The 19867-nt window shown below is 39.7% G+C and overlaps 2 protein-coding genes across 4 annotated transcripts in view; one reads left to right on the plus strand and one right to left on the minus strand.

Annotated features, from left to right (window-relative positions):
- Positions 1-6897, minus strand: part of UCHL3 (ubiquitin C-terminal hydrolase L3) — a 41743-nt gene extending 34846 nt beyond the window's left edge. The window contains exons 1-2 of the mRNA XM_021548068.3: positions 6740-6897; positions 6509-6520 (exon numbers count right to left, since the gene is read on the minus strand). Coding sequence (XP_021403743.1) covers positions 6509-6520; positions 6740-6781 — 54 coding nt within the window. The 5' untranslated portion in view covers positions 6782-6897. The remainder of the gene's footprint in view (positions 1-6508; positions 6521-6739) is intronic.
- Positions 6898-10483: 3586 nt separating this feature from the next.
- COMMD6 (COMM domain containing 6) lies at positions 10484-17969 on the plus strand. Of its 3 annotated transcripts, none has more exons than XR_002467071.3 (8): positions 10484-10555; positions 10757-10815; positions 11291-11356; positions 11522-11598; positions 12852-13020; positions 14131-14283; positions 15305-15444; positions 16171-17969. XR_002467071.3 is itself a non-coding variant. In XM_021548001.3 (7 exons), exons 1-7 carry the CDS (start codon positions 10513-10515, stop codon positions 15353-15355), a joined length of 618 nt encoding a protein of 205 aa, XP_021403676.2. In that variant the 5' UTR covers positions 10484-10512; the 3' UTR covers positions 15356-17969. The 3 variants fall into 3 exon arrangements, 1 of the variants encoding a protein (XP_021403676.2); XR_002467072.3 differs by having other exon boundaries at positions 17175-17969; XM_021548001.3 differs by having other exon boundaries at positions 15305-17969.
- Positions 17970-19867: the final 1898 nt, after the last annotated feature.

The following is a 19867-nucleotide window of genomic DNA, read 5'->3' on the forward strand; positions in this document are numbered from 1 at the left end:
TTCTAGGCACTCTACCTACAGAGCATGTGGTATAAGCTATTCTGTTTTCATTGCTGGTACCACTAATTCAGCCGACTAACTGAAAAAAGCACAGAGCAGTTATCTGTAATGTGAGTTTGGAATACTACTTCTGCCAACAGTTACAGAGCCAGTAGGATGATTTGATCTATTTGGTTTATGGAGATGCAGAAAGGGTAAGGGGGATAAGACAAGATAAGGGTGAAATTTATTATAAACTTATGTAGTAAATGCATAATTGAAATACTATCTAAACAGCAATGTGCTTTTCTACTGTCACTTGCATGTAAAAACAAAGTGAGGACAAAAACTCAAACAAAATAGGAGCTTGACATTTAAGTGCACTTAAAGGTGGACCGCTTCTGCGAATAGCTCAGGAACGTCACATTTTAAATACTAAGGAATTATACTCAAGACCTGGATTTTTCCACATTTTACTGTGGTATTTATATAAAAGCTGGAACCATGAAAACATAAAGCTGGCAAAACGCACAGACATTTCCAGACTCTCAAATGCAGAAGTCATGAGATCTTCTGTGAGAAGAACCAACTGTTGACATCCTCTTCTAAGCACAAATATAAACCAAACACCCACAGCATCTACATTTTATTGTACTTCTGCTGAACGCATTAAAGTATCTCTATATCACAATGAAACCACAGTTAAGACTCTCCTCTGCAAAAATTAAGTGTTCCAATGGCTTTAGGAAACTGACAGGACAATATATAAATAAACCAATTAAGACAATCAATATTTTCTAACTTTTTCATTAAAGCACAAGAACTTTTGGCAGTTAATTTAATTGAAGGTATTTTTTCCCTAAATAGTAGTAAGGCACTGAGTTAAATGTAACTGATTGAATATCATCAAGAAGGAGAAAATAATTCATTTCTTAAAGTATCCAATTCTTATTAATCTACATTAGAAACACAAGTGCACAATATTTTGCTTGTAATTCCTTACACATCATTCATTTCTAGAAGTATGTAACAAAACTGAGACTATTTCCAAAATAAGGGAACCACCCAAACAATATTTTATTGTTGGATCATTACAAGGATATATTCCTTCATTCTTTCATCATGACATTTACAGAATTAAAATGAAGGAATAATTTTTCAGTACATTTTAGAGATATATCATTTCAGTCATATGTAGCAGCTGTAAAAACTTTAGTTCTGTACAACAGGTCAAAAGGCATACCAGGAACAAAGAGATAGCTAGAGGTTACATAAGCTGTATTACTCTTCTTTACCAACTACTCCTCACTTAGAATGGCCACAGTATGATCTTTTTCAAACAAGATATAACCTATTATAATAGACTTCCTTGGGAAAATCAAAATTTATTACAAATTCTTTAATATCTTCAGGTTCTGTACTTCAGGACACCATAATAAAGTTCAAAGAATACAGCCCATTGAAATTTTTTTTTTTTTTTTCAAAAACATGAGAAAACTTGCATCCCCAAAATTCTTATCCTTCCTGTTATGTTCATTACTTTATGATGTCTAAAAGTGCAACACTGACTCACAGTCAGTGTTTCTGTTCTTCAAAATTAGAGGTATATATTTTTCATATATCCATAAAACAGTTCTGAAATTTAACACTCGGAATACCCAGGCAATGCTGTACATATTCAAGTAGGGCATCCCACAGGCAGCAATGCAAAAAAACCCACTCAGTAATCTGGATGAACCAGCTGCCCCAGGCTTCCTCCAAAGCCAGTGAGCAAGAGCTTTAAAATGCTTCCAGCAGAGTCCTCAAGTGTTGATATTGAGACACTGATTCAAAACAGAATACTGTGTTGTTCTGTGAAAAACACTTACCAGACCTGTTTCCATGATCTAATAAGTTACTTGTAACAGGAATGAGCTGAATCAATCCACTCTTCTAAATAAGTTGTTATACACATTCCTTTTTTTACAGTTTACTGAAACAACCATTGGATTCTACTGACTCTGCTGGTCCTTTAAGCAAGGAAAATGTCAAAGCAGGAAACAGCATTTCAGTGCAGCAAGATAACTTACAAGGCACGAATAACTGTTGTTTTCCACTTAGTCTTCAAGACAGTAAGGGTTTCCACATAAGAAAAACTTAAGAAACTAAGCAGAAATGATCATAAGAAGGACCAGAAATGGCAAGTACAAGTAGAGGAATGAAAGACATGGCTTTCTTAGCTTTCAGTTACTAAAGAACATACAAAAACTGAGCTAATGCAATCTTTTGACTATTCATATAAATAGTACTCTAAACCCCAAAACAAGTGACAGTTTTCCCTGTGCAACATATTTACCTATTTAATCTCAGTAAGATGGTTACATCTTAAGTTGGAGGTATTTTAAAGTAGAAGAAGCCATTCAGGAAGTGCACTCACAGTGGTCACCTACAATTCCTTCATATTTATCCTTGTGCTTATGCTTTGCTGTGCAGCATCACAGGCTCAACATTCCCCCTTTGCTAGCTCTGCGAAAGACTTTCTCGGATATTGTCTTTACAGAAAGACACAAACTCTAATCCTGGTTTTCCACTTTCTGAAGCTACAAAAGTAATAACAGGCTGTTTTCCAAGCATGTACGCTATCTCCACTATTTTTCCCTCTGCTTACCACAGAAGAGTTAAACTCCATTCCCTCACCCGAAAAAAAAAAAACAAAAGTAAGCTTAGCTAGGCATTTTAGAAGGACATCTGTGTTTCTCCACATCCAACACCCTTTCACACCAAGACAGTACCTCAGTACTTCATCTATGAGCACTATCTCCCAATACACTTGAGGAATTGTGCACACTGCACTTTGAATTATTTTGATCACCACAGCTTTTCTTTGGGAAAGCTTTTGGGATAGTTTGTTTCAGAGTTCAGGAAAAGACCTCTTAGGAAGACTAAGGACTGCTTCCAAGATACTTAATACTTCTCTGTATTTGCCTGACACCCTGAAGAGAGGTGTTCCATAAATGGATAAAGACTGGCTGTATCCAGTTTCTGCCATTTGTTCTATGCTTCATGAGCATTATTGTCCCTGTAACTTTCAAGTCACAGCTGTCAACAGTGTTCATGAGCTAAAATAATTTTCTTTATGCAGCTGGCTCTCAATACCTTAATGGCTTAAAAAACTCAAAACCCCAAACCCTCCCCAAAAAGTAGGATCAAAGGCCTACAAGTGATGCTGGAAGGTAACTAAGAACCAGCAACTAAGCCCTATGGGGCAAAAGAAACTCAAGCCACAGCTAACACTCAGTAGTCAAACTCTGAAGGCAGTGCTTGACCTTCATAATCAGATACAGTCAATTGCTCTATCCTTATCTGGATACAATGAAGGCATGAGTTGAAATGTTATCCAGGAAGCAGGGATATTTCCTAGAATGTGTAAGATGAAGAAAAGAGAGAACAAAAAAAGATGGGACATCAAGAAAAATATCCACCCATACTTTTTGTTTATCTACACTTCCTAGACAATCAATTGTAGGTTGCAAGCCAGACTGAACCAACATTATGAGGAAGAACAATCAGCTTGTGTTCTGAACTTGTCATTCAAAAAAAATTTATACGCAGTCTCTTTTTTTTTTTTTTTCAGAGGAAACTGGAAACAAGATACACAAACATCATATATATGGTAATTGACAAACATGATTTTCTTGCTTTCTCTCAGGAAAATCCCCTAAGATACCCAGGAAAGAGGGTAGTGCCAGTCATGTCAGGCCCCCTCAAAAGAAGGTCAAAGAGAAGAAACCATTCCCTGTCATCACTGTACGCAAAATGGAGCTTTGTAAATGCTGAATCATCAACTCTTTCTGTATCAGAGGTAGTCAACAATTGATTCTGTCAGACTGTAGAAGTGAAGGAGAAAAAAAAGTACTGTGATAGTAACTTAGTATGGTACATTTAACTCCTGACTTCACTCATTACAACCAGCACTGTGTACTGCATTGAATGACTGTCTTCTCTCTTGAAAACGTCCCTACAGACACATGGTACATTTCCACTGCCACTGGAAATCTTTAAAGCTAAGAAAGAATATTCCTGTTTACCCAGCCAGTTTCTGAACCTTCAAATAATTTTAACATGTATGCACAAAGAAAGGTTCTAGATAGATTAAGGATTTAGAAATTCCTGGACGTGCATTATAATATAAATATTTCCAGATAGAGAAAAACTTGTGGGATATTTTTGAAAGATTTTATATATCTCTAACTGAGAAATACCCTTTTTTCCATTATCATCTGACTTTCTACCACAAAGACTGAAAACCTCAAAATTACAGCCTATATTTCAAAGCCAGAAAAGACAAGTATTGTAAGAACATACTAAAAGCAAATGAACCTGCATTTAGTGCACTTCCTTAATAGTTACTCTTAATAGGGGGAATAAAATGATTGGTAAAATAATCAAAACAGTGTAAGCACTTGATCACAATTCTAATTACAATCTAACACTAAGAATCTATGCATCTTACAGGTCATTGGAATTTCTGTTTTGGTTTAAAACTTCACTACCATACCTAGCAATAATTTTAACACTAACAAAAATAGTATGCATTAGGCATAGTCTAACACTCAACTAAAACAAGCCAAATAACAAAAAAAACCAAACCCCAAGAAGAAACATTTGGCTAGATGTCTATCCAAATACATGTATTAAATGACTACCAGACAAAAATATTAGTTTGTAGAGACACACCATTGGGGTTTTCTAATGCTGAAGACTTCTGAATATTTTACAGAGCACAGTATAGAGTACTGTGTAGAAGATGCCCATCCTTGCAATTAACTAAACAGGATTTTCCAAAAATTAGTTAGCAACTTCATTAGAATTTCAAATTACTATTATTGTTGTTTTAAACACAAACAGGATATTAAATAACTTATGACTAACAACCCTGTTGCTACACAGTTCACCACTGTACTGATGAGATTAAAAGAACAACAATTAATGCACAGTGCATTCATATTCAACACCCATTTTTTTTAATATACATCTCTCAGCCTAGATAATAACAATCCCTGCTCAGTCAAGACTGCTAGTGAAGAAGGAAGTCTAATTGGTTTCAAGTGGCCTTTTCTACACAGAAACAGTAACAAGAAAATCCTTGTAGTGTACAAATTCCTATTATCCATGATCATCTACACTGCTACAATTATCACCAATGCAAAAACAATGGACATAAGAGATGTATTTTAAACACACCTACAAATATACATTTGACATTTCTCTAGGATTTTCTCCAAACAACATAAACACATAGGGATACAAGATACTTCAGATTAAAAAAAAGTCACTGTTTTTTCCTCCTCTATTTCTACTTTAAAGGTGGTCTTAATTTGTATTATGATGAGCTTATCTCACCATCTAGAAAGTCAGAAGAAAAAGTTAGATAAATGGAAATTTTTACACATCATTTATTCACTTATTTTCTTCCAAACTGGTATGTAGTCTCTGAATTTCAAAATTTAAAAAAAAGAAAAAAAAAAAAGGAAACTATAGCACATGTTCAAGATGAGCCCCCAGAAAAGGCTGTCAATTTTAACTCAGGAGACTGGGATTACAGACTTCTCAAATTGCTCCACAGCAGCAACACTGTAAAAATTGTAAAATTATTTGCCCTAGGAAGCCTTAAAGCAGAAAATGACCCAGCATCAAATAACCTCTCACTCTCCCGTAGCTTGTATATTACAGCAACCACAACAAAAAACCCAAACAAAATATTGTTCATACACAGAAATTCCCAGTTTCCAAAATATTTCAACAATATAGTTGTTGAAATCGTCAATATAAAATTTTGGTGCTGGAGGTTTCAGAGCCTCTTGGCTTAAACACTATCTTTAACACTATCAACAAGCCTGCTGAAATCAACAACTGATCATTAATGCTATGTTTAAAATTGTCACTGAGAACATGACACAGGGTTAGAGTATGTGCAATTTCCTTTCAGATAGAGCTTATTTAGTAGGAACATTGTTTTGTGTACTAGAACAAGCTTCCTTTCTCTAGCATGGGTTCTACCACACTGACAAAAACAGCAACAACCAATCATACACATATTGTCATTAATAAGCAGAAAAGTGCACATATGGTAAAATTATATTATTTTTTATGGTCAGCCAAAGAATGAGACTACAACACAGCGATGCAAGCAGATCCATACATGTGCCCAAAGCCATCATGTACAGGTCCACACCTGGCACGTTATATATAAATTAATGTTTTAATCACTAATTAATGAATTAAAACCCACCTTGAAAAACATCAGAGATTTCATTACAGTAACAACCAGGCCACAACTATTCTCTTTTTACTGTTCGTTTTTCTTTCATATAGTATCTTTACGGGAGAGGTTCCAGTACGGTCCGACATGGGAAGACTGAGCGCAGACACGCGTGGCGAAGGAAGGGGGCACTCTCCTTGGACAACAAGGAGCCTTTACTACACGAAAACGACGGGAGATGGGCCCAAAGCTACAGACTAAAGGTTACCTCAGATAAAAGCTTCTTACCTGATTCGTGACCTGAAAAGAAAGCAGAAAACAGAAGATAGTTAACACCCAGTCGAATCCACGGGATAAGACCTTCATTCCAACACCACCCGCCAGCCCTGCAGAGGCGATGAGGTCCGGCGCGGAGCCCCGTGCCCTCCGCCATCCTCCCGCCGAGCCCGCAGCAGGCAGGCTGTGGGGCGGGCACCCCCGCGCACACGCAGCGCGGCCCTGCCCAGGCCGGGCACTCACGTCGGGGTTGGCCTCCAGGGGCAGCCAGCGATGGGGCTCCATGGCAGCGGCGGCGGATCCCGGCGCGCAGCTGGGCGGACCCTCCCGGCGGGCTCTGACAGCGCCTCGCGGTGCCGCCGCGCCTCAGCCCCGACCCGGGGCCGCGTCACCGCGCCGCGCCTCGCAGGGGGGGCGGGCGGCGGAGGAAACTCCCGCGCAGCGCCCGCCCGCACCGCCGCGCCGCTTCGCTCAGGTGGCCGAGGCGGCGCGCCCGGCAGTGGCCGCCCTCTGTTCCCGGAGTGCTCCGGCGCCGAGGCCCGGGAGATTCCCCGCTCCGCGCCCGCCTGGCTCCCCCGGCAATGGACTCTCCCAGCGGGGCAACGGGTGGTTCCGCTCCCGCGCCGCCGCGGCCTGCCGCAGCCGCCGGGGGGCGCGGCCGCTCGGTGTCGGGGCGCGGCGGGGCTGCGGCCGGGCGCGGCGGGGCCGCGGGGAGAGCCCGCCGGGCGCCCCGGCACCGGCCCTGCCGAGGCCTCCAGCAGCTGGGCGCAGCCGCGGCGGGCAGGCATGGGCAGCGCCCAGCGACATGACGCTCGCGGGCGGCGGGCAGGCCGCGGGGCCAGGCGGGACAAAGGCATCCAGAGCAGCTGCTGAGCAGCAGTGGCAGTCAATTACCCCCGCGCCACAGAATCACAGAATATTCTGAGCTGGAAGGACCCACGAGGATCATGGAGTTTAGCTCCCGGCCCTGCACAGGACCAAGAGTCACATCATGTGCCAGAGAGTATGTCCAAACGATTCTTGAACTCTGCCGGCTGGTGCTGTGACCACTGCCTTGGGGAGCCTGTTCCAGTGCCCATCCACCTTCTGGGTGAAGAAACTTCTTCTGATACCTAACCTATACCTCCCCTGACACAGCTTCAGGCCATTCCCACAGGTCCTGGCACTGACTGCCAGAGAGAAAAGATGGGTGCCTGCTCCCTAGCTTCATCTTGCCTGAGAAGACAGTGTAGCAGGAACGACTTGGGTGGTGAGGTCCCCATATGTCTTGCTGAAAATTACTGCAAGATGTGTTAAACACGATCAAACACAACATTTATCTTCTATAGCTACAAATCCCATCATACTTCCCATCTCAGGACCATTAGTAACATTTCTTGGCCTTTTGGCTAAGATGAAGCACAATCTAACACATACATAGCATATACAGTTAATACATACATAGCATATACATTACATTTTATATATGTACACGTACCAGATGTTATGCCTTTAGTGTTATGCCTTCTTTCAAGTTATTTTAGAAAGGCTAAAAATAAAGTAACACATCATGGCATTGGTGAGAGCACACCTCCTGTGTGTCCATTCTGGAATCTGCAGTTCAGCGGTGCTGGAGCAAATCCAGAGAAGGGCAGCAAAGCAGGTGAAGGGTCTGGAGAGCACATCCTATGAGGGGCACAGCTGAGGGAGCTGGGGTTGCTTAACTTGGAAAAAAAGGAGGCTTGAGGGGGATCTCACCACTCTACAACCATTTGGAAAGAGACTGTCGACAGGTTGGAGTCAGCCTCTTTTCCACAGATAGGCAGACAAGCCAAAATCAATTCATATTTCACCACCTTCACACCTTCTGTTCCAAATTTTAAAATTTAATTCATATTTATTTGCTGATGAAAGTAAACCCAAAATATTTTAAAATTTCAGCAAATGATTTTGTAATTACCTAACCACCAAGATATGAAACTTCAGCTCCCATCTCCACATGTTGGAGATAGAAAGTAAGAAAGAAAAGTACCATAATGAATATTAGTCATAGTGCTAAGGGCACTACTGAGAGACTTAATGAAATTGTAATATAAAATAATATGTAAAGTGTTCTAGATAATAAAGTATGTATCAGAGTTAGGTAAGTTAAGAACAAAGGGATTGTTAAGTCCTCGGCATCAGAGAGATCTCAGTGATGCATACATTGCTGGTATTTTGACAACCATGAGGTCGTAAAAACATAGACTACTCATAATCATTTGCACACTTAATTAGATACTTTAGAAGGGAGAGGCCAAGATCAGACAGGTCATAAATGTATAATGCTCATAAAAACACACCATGTTCCATAATGATTAGTCTTTTCCTGAAATATACTACAGATTCTGATGCCTGAAAGATAGGCTGGAAATAAATCCCCACAGACCGATATCTACAGAGCAGGCATTTGTTCGTTGCAGCGCTGGTGGTGAGGGATTTCTCCATCCGCCTTTGTCAAGTGCTGTGGTATATATACAGCAAGTATTGCTTAGTGTCGTCACATACACACCAGAACTAATTTACACAGTATGATCTCATGGTTATTAGATCGTTCTTTGGCACTGCGTTTGTGTCTCCCCAATTTGGGGCTCATCAGAGGTCTTTGATGAAGGCTACCAAGGTCTTCTTCACATCTCAGCTTTTTAACTTTGTCTTCATAGCATGTGCAGTTATGGTATTCCTTCGTCTGTCTGGTTTTAACCAGCCTAAGTTCTTTGTTTTGTGGCTAATTGGCTTTGCACTTGCCAATAGATTTAGTTAGCACTACTGTGTGACAAGTTATGTTTAACTACTGTCACAGTCTCAGAAGAGATCTACTGAGATTATATTATTATCTCTATATGTATTTAAAAAGTTAAAAGCAAAGGTAAAACTGATACTAGAGACGTGTAAAAATATTTTTTGACAAGTAAAACTGCTGAAGGGTCAGTGTTTCTTAGTACTCCAGACACAGTTCAAACTTAATATCAGTTTGAAATGTCTATTGAACACAGTTCTGTTTGTAGTTTTACAAAAGGCGGTTATTTCCCCATAAAGCTGAAGTTTACCTACACAAGTGGTTTATTTGAAGGCATATGGGCTTGTTATGAGTGAGCACAAGAGGCCATCTGATCCGATTAACAGAATTTATTTAATTCATTTAATAGAGTATATGAGAGAAAAGCAAAAAGCAGCGCTGCATCGAACAAAAAGGTCACCCTTCTCTTACAGGCTGATTCCACAGTCCACGTGTACAAAGCACAAAGCAGAGTAATTCGGTACCAAGTTACCAACTGAGGAACATGCACACCGAACAGGCATCACTCCCCTGTGAAGACGGGCTGAGGAAGTTGGAGCTCTTCAGCCCGGAGAACAAAAAAAAAGGTCGTGTGGAAACCTCATGGCAACTTCCAGTGTCTGAAAGGCACCTACAAGGAAGCCGGAGAGGGACTCTTCATCAGGAAATGTAGCAACAGGGAGAGGGGGAATGGTGGGTACAAACTGAAAGTGGGGAAATTTAGTTTAGATATTAGGAAGAAATTCTTTACTGCAAAGGTGGTGAAGCACTGGAATGCGTTGCTCAGAGAGGTTGTGGATGTCCCATCTGTGATGTGCTCGAGATCAGGCTGGATGGGACAACCTGGTCTAGAGGAAGGTGTCCCTGCCCATGGCAGAAGGCTGGGGCTGGATGATCTCTAGGGCCGCTTCCATCCCCTCAGCATTCTGTGGCTCTCTAATTTGCGTATCTGGGCCTTCGACGACGAGCACCAGGAAAACCCTGTAAGCAAACCACTCTCAGCGAACAACTTGTACCAACCGAGCGCCTGGCTGCGGGCGATTCCGCCCTTCGGCGCTCCCGCGGCCCGCTCCGCGAGGGCAGCAGCACCCGCGGCAGCGCGTGCTCCCCACGCCGCAGCCAATCAGCGCGGCGCCGCTGCCGCTGCCTCGCTCTGGGGGCGCTCGGAGCCAATCAGCGCGGCGGACGCTGTGTGGCGGAAGCGGCGCTCGGCGGTGCCATGGCCGCCGGCTCGGCGGGCGCGCTGGCGCGGGCGGCGCTGGGTGAGGGCCGGGGGGCCCGGGCTGAGGGAGCGGGGGGCTCGGGCAGCCGGGGCTGCCTTTAGGTACGTGTGGGTTAAAACTAATTGCGTTCAGTGACGGTAGGTGCACGCATGACGGCCTAGGCAGTTTTCAGAGAAAGATTTGATTGATTGCTGTAGCACTTTATTTAGGTATTTGCTTCTGATCGCTACTGTTTTACAGATGGTGGTGGTGCAGCAGATAAGATACGTTTAATACCTCAAGACTTTTTTGCTGAGCTGGTAAGTAGGGCGATAAATGGGATGGGGAATGGCTTCTAGCACTCAGGAAACCTTTTTATTTAAGCTCTTTTGGGTTATGTGTGATGCAAAGGGAACCTTAGGTATGTGGTACCTTGACTCGTAAAACAGATCAGTCCTGCTAAGAGCAATAGGTTTGATTTAAATTTATGTTTTTATCACAGAAGGCTTCAAAAAATCTTATTTTCTCTATCATTTACATGATGTATCAAGGTAACTGGTCTAAAAAACACTTGGCTTGTTTACTGTAGTGGGTATTTGAGCAGATAATATAAAATTGGTGTGTTAATTAGCAATAGTGAGGTAGAAACTAAAGTCTTGATTTGGTTCATTTTCTTTCCTTGGATTTGATGGAATTTTAAAATCAGTCATTTCAATTACTTCAGTCTTTACTCTTTACTCTTTTTGTCCATTTTTGTCTTAACAATGTCTTCAAACATGCTTTTTTATTTCACAGTGTGAACAAATAATTCAACATCTGAACCATAAGATCCCAGGTGTAAATACAGCTGAATTGTGTCGGGTAAGTTGGCACACCAGCCATTGTGAGCAAAAATAGTAGCTGTATCTGCTGTTAAGGTTAGAATTTCTGACTTGATGTGGGGTTTCTTGTGTGTTTGTATATACAAAGATGTTTTCACTAATGCATAATTTATTATTTGTAATTATTTAAACATTCTGTTTCTAGAGAATTCAAACTTCGGGGATTGACATTAATATTGGTGATCTGGCAAAAGTAGCTAACACTCTTTCATTTCTGTTTAGGTAAGCACAAAATAATTTACTTTGCACCATTTCTTTTTTCTTTCCATCACAACATAATGGTGGCATTGTGAAGTTATATCAAATGTCAGTATAAAATGAACTGATTTGGGAAAAGGGCAAAAGTTTCTAAGTCTCAGTACACAGAAAAGAACATCTGGGCTTAGATTGTGTCATTGAAAAGTGTAGGTACTTAATATATAGTATCACTTGTAATTAGAACAATTACCTATTTTTATTTTTATTTTTTGAGATGCTGCAAGCTCTAGAACAAGTGGCAAGATAGGGGAAGTTAAGCTCACTTTTAAAGCTGAGTCAGCTGGACCTTTGCCTTGAAAAAGTGTGTTCTAAAAACTTCTTGTTTCTTGGAGATCAGAAAACAGCATTGGTACCTTTTTGAAGGATATAGAGCTTATAATATTGCGCTCTGCCATGAGTTGAGTTTTTAGGTAGTATTTTTAGTTGATAAATTTTTCTATTTTTAGAAAGATAAAATTTTCAAGATCTTGCTTGTTCTTTTAATATCTAGTATCTAAACATTTTATGTAACATTAATATAATTCAGGAAAATATATCAGTAGAAATTTAAAATACTATTTTCCCATCCGTAAAATAGAACATCTGGAGTTATATTCAACTATGCTGCTTGAAGGCCCAACTCACTTTCTCTTGTATTAATGCCTCTTTAAGAGGAGTGAAGCTGCATGAGCAAACATACAGGATTTTTTGTTTACTTGTTTCTGTGAAGGAAATCAAGTGACAATTTTCTTTTGAACTTGCTGCCTTTTCAGTTGAATTGTGGCATCATTTGACTTCTGTTAGTAACCATTATACTGTGACATAGAAGTCCTTACCTTTGGTGGTACTTCAATTCTTCCTACTGAGTGTTTAATTTTTTTTTTTTTTTTTAATAATGATCCTGCTCTACACACACACCCATCACTGACTTCAGCCTTCTTTCAGTTGCTACAGCACTTGGAGGCTGTGGTTATTTTTGGCTTAATGTCGGATGTTATGGAAGCCCTGCAAAGCTAGGCCTTTGCATATTAAGACATATTAGGGTCATGTTATTTTTTGCACATGTATACAAAAGATCAGTAGCATTCTGGTAAAAAAAGTAATCACGGGCTACTGAATTGTTTTAAAGTACATGTAAAGTGGAAATAAAAGCTGTCTCTTTGGGGTGAAATGAGGCATTGTATTAAACTGGTGGAGAATGAAATTGATGCAGTGGTCTCTGGATATATCTATTACAGCACAGCAGCCAGAAACAACCTCTCTACAGAAGAACTCATTGCCACCTTGGGCAGTGGCATCAGCACACTGCCAAAACATGCACTTCAAGTTATTCGTCACGTGTGGAACGAGCAGGGCAAAGCCATTGCTGTGTCAGAAGATGCAAGTAATACGGCCACAGTGGGGCAGGTAACTAAAGGACAAAGTGCAGCTGAGCTAATGGTGAACATTTCAGGAATGTCAGTGTCTCACTGTGTGAGTTGTATTGTGTTGTCAGGCAGGAAGTGGTAGATAGGGTGCTGGAAGCTTTCCTACCTGTGTGCACATTTGCATGTTGCCAAATACCTTCCCAGATAAAGCAGCATATACAATAAAGGTTGTCCACATGCTGAAAACATGTATTTCTAGTACTCTAATATTATTGTTTGGATAATAAAGTCACATTTTCTACCTTTTTAAAAATTCAGGTTTTGTAGTACTTTTAGGGAAGATGAATGGCAGTCAGAATTGGCTCATTATGTAAATCTGTTTTAAGTGTAAATTGTTCTTTAAAGTTGTTAACACCAGCACTTGACTTCCTCTGTCTCCTTCCTCTGCACATTCTTTGCCTCCCTTAAATTTAAACATTATTTTTAAAGATACTTTCTGCCAGTTTCCAGCATTTCCTTTTTCCTTGAAAAGGTAGCAATCTGTTTACATTTTAAGATTTTTTTTTTTTCTGAATTTAGAAGAGTATAGAAATAGGAAAGGATCTTTTTCTGAGGCATGATATAAACTTCTAAAGGCTCTTCTTCATGAAAGGCTATAAATTATTACTTTACTTGTCTGAAATGTATCTCTTATGTACTTATATTTATCTAAAATTTAGTTATGAAATACCATAATTTTTCTCTGTTATTGCTATTCTGAATTATTTGATTTAGACTTAGAAACTTCTATAAAAAAGAAAACATGACAAAAACTTGCAAGCATTATATACAAGCTGGGTGAACTCTGTGGCTTAAGCTTCTCTTACTAGAATTTAAGAAGAGTGTACTTGCCTGTTGATTGTACTTGAACAAGAGTAACAGATAAAGTGAAATAACTTATTCAATTACTTATTTATTCACCATTAAAGGGAAGGGGAGATGATTTGTAGTCACAATAATACCTGAATGTTTATGTTTGCTTTCCATTTGGATAAGATCTCTAGATGTCCCATATTGTCTATGAGCTATCCCTCCAAGTGAAGGTGGGGGGGGTAATGGGGGGGCATATCTCTGTCTGTGACACTAGTTCCAATAATTTTCATCTTTGTAGTTTGTAGATATGAAATGGAAACTGGGAGTTGCAATGAGCTCTGACACCTGCAGGTCTCTGAAGTACCCGTATGTCACAGTGACACTAACAGTGGCAGACCCTTCAGGACAAATAACAGACAAATCTTTTGAAATGACCATCCCACAGTTCAAGGTCTGTCAACTGTTACTTGAATATTCAGTCTCCTAAAAACAACAGTGCCATTGTTGTGAGGGTCAGGTGCATACCCTGATGCATATGATTGTGCTGCTTGTTTATTTGTACATTCATGCAAACAGGAAGCATTAAATAACTATTTAAAACACAGACTATTTCATAGTATTTAGTTCTACCTTACTTAGCTGAAAATGTTAATTTAACAGTAATTGATAATTTCTCTTACAAATAAACTAACAACCAAAGACATGAAATCTTTCAGAGCTTGCCAGCTATCATTCTGCCATATTAAAAGTTCATAGAGCATTTTTGAGCTATGGAATTGTTCCCCAGCCTCAAAATCTAAAACTTAGTTTAAACCTAACAGTTGCTAATGATTAGGAATGGAGATCAGTCTTGGTTTATCACTACTGGCTCTTAATTGCTATATCTCCATCTATGAATTTATGTAACTTTAATTCTGCATAAACATCACCCTTGTATTGTCATTCCTGTTTAAAAGGTCAATATGTTACGTAGAATATCATACAAACTTAAATAGATTTTTGGAATTTGCAGAAATTTGAGAAGGCTGTTCTGAAACCTTGGATGTTATAAAATGTTCTATTTATTCTGGTTAAAGCCTATTTAATAATTTGTTGTTCAGCTGCTTCAGGAAATGAATGCTACATCTGAGAAGTCTGGATTATTTCAGATGGGAGTAGAAATATTTGTGTGAGAAAGGTTTTTTTAATAATATTTTTTATTGCACAAGAGCTACTTTTAATTTTTTCTTTTGTAGCATCTTTTTCTATTAATAAGCAAGCCCGTGCTAATAAGGCATCACCTTTATAGGTTTCATAGTTAATGTGTTCAAATGGCAACCAGCCCGCAGAAAGAAAAGCAGAAACTTTCAGTTCAAGCTGTACATTGAAAGAGAGAAGTATGGACAGTGTCTATTGTCTTAACACACTAGTTTGAACTGCAGTTTGAGCTTTTCTTCAAGCAACTTAAATTTGTCTCAATTCTTGCTTTTTAGAACTTCTTCAGACAGTTCAAGGAAATGGCATCTGTTCTTGAAACAGTTTGAAGGGAACTTTTATTTCCAGTGACATGTTGGAGGAAGATCAAGTAAACTTTCCATTCTGCATAGGGAATAAAGTGCCAGTGTTCAGCAAGGTATGTATCCTTGTCTTCTTGACAGGAGTTGGTCAGCATCACCCTTGCATTGCTGTGAAGATTTCTTCGCTTTTGATTAGTTGAAGTCAACTCTGCAGTGTTTGTGAAAACATGTCCAGCTTTGCTCATCCTGGTAGACAAAAGATCAGGATGTATATGGAGGAGCATCTCTATAGACTTCCTAATACCACGAGAAAGAAACTACACACTAAATTCTGTAGTGCATAAAGATACCTGAAAATGTTGACTGGGAAGATACTGAGAGAAGTGTAAATCCCATGTTAATATTTTTATTAGTAAAATTAGGATGGGCTTGGACACAACAGTAGTATTACATATAAGGAGAATATGAAGTTACAAGCATACAGCTACTCTTGAAGAATAGCATTGTTAGGTAGTTGATTGCAGCTATTTACATATCTGGCTTCAAGTCTTTTAATAACTGGAGAATGTACTTGTCCTAACAGCTTGTTTATTTCAACTATTTATTTCCCACCACCTAGGCTTATAAAGATGGAATTAATGCATTAAGTTTTTTCAGAGCCCCAAAATTCTCTCAAATGAAACCCAGAGGCTAATTTTTTCATAAAGGTAGAAAGGCAAATAAATTCAAAAATGTTTTAATGGGTTTCTGCTTTTTCATTTCATCCATTGTTAATCTGTGGCATTCTGCTTGATGTTTTGGTCAGCAGTCTTCTCTCTAATTAAATTAAAATATTGATTTAGCTACCTCACTTCAACCTCTGAACTAGAAAAGTCAAGAGAAAACTTGAAAATCCAGGCTGGAGAGGTAGCCAAGCACATCAGAGAACGGACCACACTAAAAGATTTCTTTGCATGTTGCTTTGTAACAGGCAGACACTGGACTGTGTTCTGCATACGTGCCCTAATAAGGTGTCCTAACCAACAAAATTTTGACTTTGATGTTGAAGAATGGGGCATTTCTAAAAGGGAGTGATTAATCCAATGTGCTTGCATGCTTTCCTCATAATTTTTTTCCTTGAGTTTTCCATAAAGCAAAACACACTGCAAATATTGTGGGATGTAAATAAAGCAATACTCTTGCATCTCCAGACATGCTGATGGTAGAGTAGAATAAGTAACTCTGAAGAGAGATAATTCACACTGATAAGCAGATTGAAGTTTCTGCTTCAGCTTCAGGCTGGCAGTGACTGAGCACCAGCTTTGCTGGGACAGATCCTCAAATTATTTCACTTAAAATGCGAACATCTACCTTTCTAACTCAAATCTGTTTTTTAAATTAACATTTTTAAGAGCTGGTTGAAAGTCATTGATACAGGTTATGCCTGCCTTTTTGTGCTATGAAAATAAACTGCAGCACATTGTGTGTGCTACATATGCTACAATCCTTTCAGGAATGTCCCTATTTTAAGCATTACATGTGATGTGTAAAAACAGTTCTTGGACTCTATTAGAAGCTCAAATAAGTGAAACTGTTGGCTTTGACAAAAGTTTTTGGCCAGATCCATGGATCTGGATAATACTTTGTTTATGTTGGTTGAAATCTGAGGTGTTTGCTTTGAGGCTGGGGAGAGGAGATTGGTGTTCTCTGGGACCCTCCTGGTATAGTGTCACCGAATGCTCTTGGGAGCACACTTCCCATTTGTCTCTTCCCTTGTCTGTGTGCAGGAGCTCAGGGCTGAATGATAGAGCAAATGTGTATGGAAAAGGGATGTGAGCAGCTGATTTGTTTTTTTTTTACTTTGCAGAAGTGGGAGTGTAAGGCAGCTGTAACTGGAAAACATTGTCATGCTTTGGCCTAGTGAATTGTTTTACATCAATATAAGAGTTCCAGAAAAAAATAAGGTTGTCTTTTTTTTTTAGTAAAGCTGGAGCCTTACAAATAACTTCCTATGTGTTCCAAGGCACATAAATTCTTCATATAGCTGGAAATACTTGTGCCTTCATTGGAACTGCATAGAAAAGAAGATTTAATTTATCATGTCTTAACAATTCAGTAGATGCTGGAAGGTAATGAGGAAACTCCCAGTTAGCATTTTTGCTTTCCCTGTCAGCAAGAGCAGAAAGTTGTCAGCCTTTGTAAAGACCTTTATTTTGTCAAGTCAGATATTCTAGAAGTATTGATTAATATTTTTTTAAATGTCCCTGAACTCCAGCATGTTGTAATTCTGGCTGGAAGATGCTTGGACATGTATACTATACTAATTTACTGTCTTTAGAATTTTCAGAGGAGGTATGACTTAAAGTTGGCTATGTAGTCAAACTTTTGAAATGCGTCACTGTCAGCAGGAGTTCCTCTACTGAGTAATGGAAGGATTAAGTATTTTATTAAAAGGAAACCAAACAAAAAACAGTTTTAAGGGTAGCAATACTAACATGTCCAAACAAGCTGGTGATTTGTTTGTCTATATGTGCAGAAACCAGATCTTTTCAAAGAAAATCAGGAGTCCTTATGTGTTCCTAATTGTTGATTAATAGAAATTGTATAACATGAATATTTTTGTAAGTCCACAGTCATTAAACATGTAGGTAATAAAGACAAAGCTGATTTGTGTTTTGTTTTAAGCCTACTGCATGGAAGTCTGTTTTGTAAATACTGCAATGAGTAAAGTTCAGGACTACACAATGACTAAATTTCTTTCCTCATTAAATTAGGATGAAGTTCAGACATATGCAGTCTTTCTCCATGATGAGGTACCAAGGAGTTAATGGGTAACTGCAGGCTGCAAGGACTCTTTGCATCAATTACTTGAAGCTAGACAAAATGTTGTATTGAACCAGGGAAAGGCAGAGGACATGTGAGATTAATGAAATTTTGCAGGAAATTACATTCAAGTGATTTTCTTTCCTTAACTGTATTTAGGAAACAAGTAAACCTTTTATTTTTTTCAACATTTGCCTAGAACAGAGCAGGAGGAAGGAAAGGCGGGGGAGGGTCTTGCACAGTCAACAAATTCAGGGGAGGGAATAATGAAGGAATGTCCTAACCATGACTGTTGTCTTCTTTACATGACTTTTTCCTTTTTTCACCCCATACAGTTTAAACACACCAGCACACTTGCAGAAAGCTATTTTGTAGAAAGCTCCACAGACGGAGCGCACGAATAGCTGGACTATGTCTGTGCATTAGTATTTTATATATGTAGCTTCTGCATACTTAGGCCGAGTAAAAGCATGTCTCTGTTTCTTCTTCCATAAAATTGTACTGCCTTTCTTTAGCCACATTTTGAAGGTATGTGACTTTCCTGTTCATTGTGAGCCCACCCCCTTTGTTTTTACATTCCCCCTTTTAAGCCTTTGCACTTTATTTGAGCACTTGAAGACACGTTTCCTTAGATGAATTAAAAACAAAGGTAGAGAGGTGATAAACTGGGGGAAGAATGTTTCTTTTTCCTGTTTGAATGTTTTATTACCCTCTTGGCCTTAGGTGTAATGAGAGTGTAATTTCCACTCCTTTGCAGAGGCATGCAGGGTGGTTCTGTTAAGACCTTGTGGGTACTAGAATAACACAAAAATGTGTCTTGAGTCATTTGATATACTTGCAGAGGAAAAAAATGCCATATCTCTGAAGAACCACTGCTACTGGTTGGGGACGTGGAGGGGGAAGCACAATAAACGGAGCTGTCTCTGTCCTCTCAAGATTCTGTGGTTGATCATGGTAGAGCTCCTTTCCCAGATGGATTTTTAGTACAGTTACATAGCTGTTGGTTGGGCTGATAACTTGCCAGGCATTTGCTTCATTAGGAAGCTGGATTGGTGCAGGTCAGTACCTGACCTAAGTGCCTTGACCTCAGCTTGCCTGGTATGCTGTTGCAGAGCTTCCTTTGTAAGGCTCAGCCTGCTCATAATTGGATTTGCTTGTCACTAGGAAATTTTGGCCAAATATTTCCTTAACTTTTGCTTTTATTGCACAGCATCTATACTCATACAGATCTGCTCTCGGCTCTTTAGTGAGGTGCTGTGGTTTAACCCCACCTGGCAGCCAAGCACCCCACAGCTGCTCTCTCAGTCCCCTTGCTGGGGGATGACCGGGGCAATCAAAGGGTGAAAGTGAGAAAACTCATGGGTTCAGATAAAGATAGTTCAGTAGGTAAAGCAGAAGCTGCACAGGCAAGCAAAGCAAACCAAGGAATTCATTCCCCACTTGACTGTTCCCCCTTTTTCCCCCCACTTTATATACTGAGCATGATGTCATATGGTGTTGGATACTCCTTGGGTCAGTTGGGATCAGCTGTCCCAACTGTCCCCTCCTAACTATTTGTGCACCCCCAGCTCCCTCACTGGTGGGGTGGTGTGAGAAGCAGAAAAGGCCTTCGCTCAGTGTAAGCCCTCCTCAGCAACAAAAAACAACCCATCTCTGCTATTAACAATGTTCACAGCACAAATCCAAGCCTTCACTAGCTCTGTAATGAAAAGGAATTATTCCCTAGCCAGTACCAGC

Source organism: Lonchura striata, chromosome 2 (genome assembly GCF_046129695.1).
Source record: "Lonchura striata isolate bLonStr1 chromosome 2, bLonStr1.mat, whole genome shotgun sequence".
In the NCBI taxonomy this organism is placed as follows: Eukaryota; Metazoa; Chordata; class Aves; order Passeriformes; family Estrildidae; genus Lonchura; species Lonchura striata.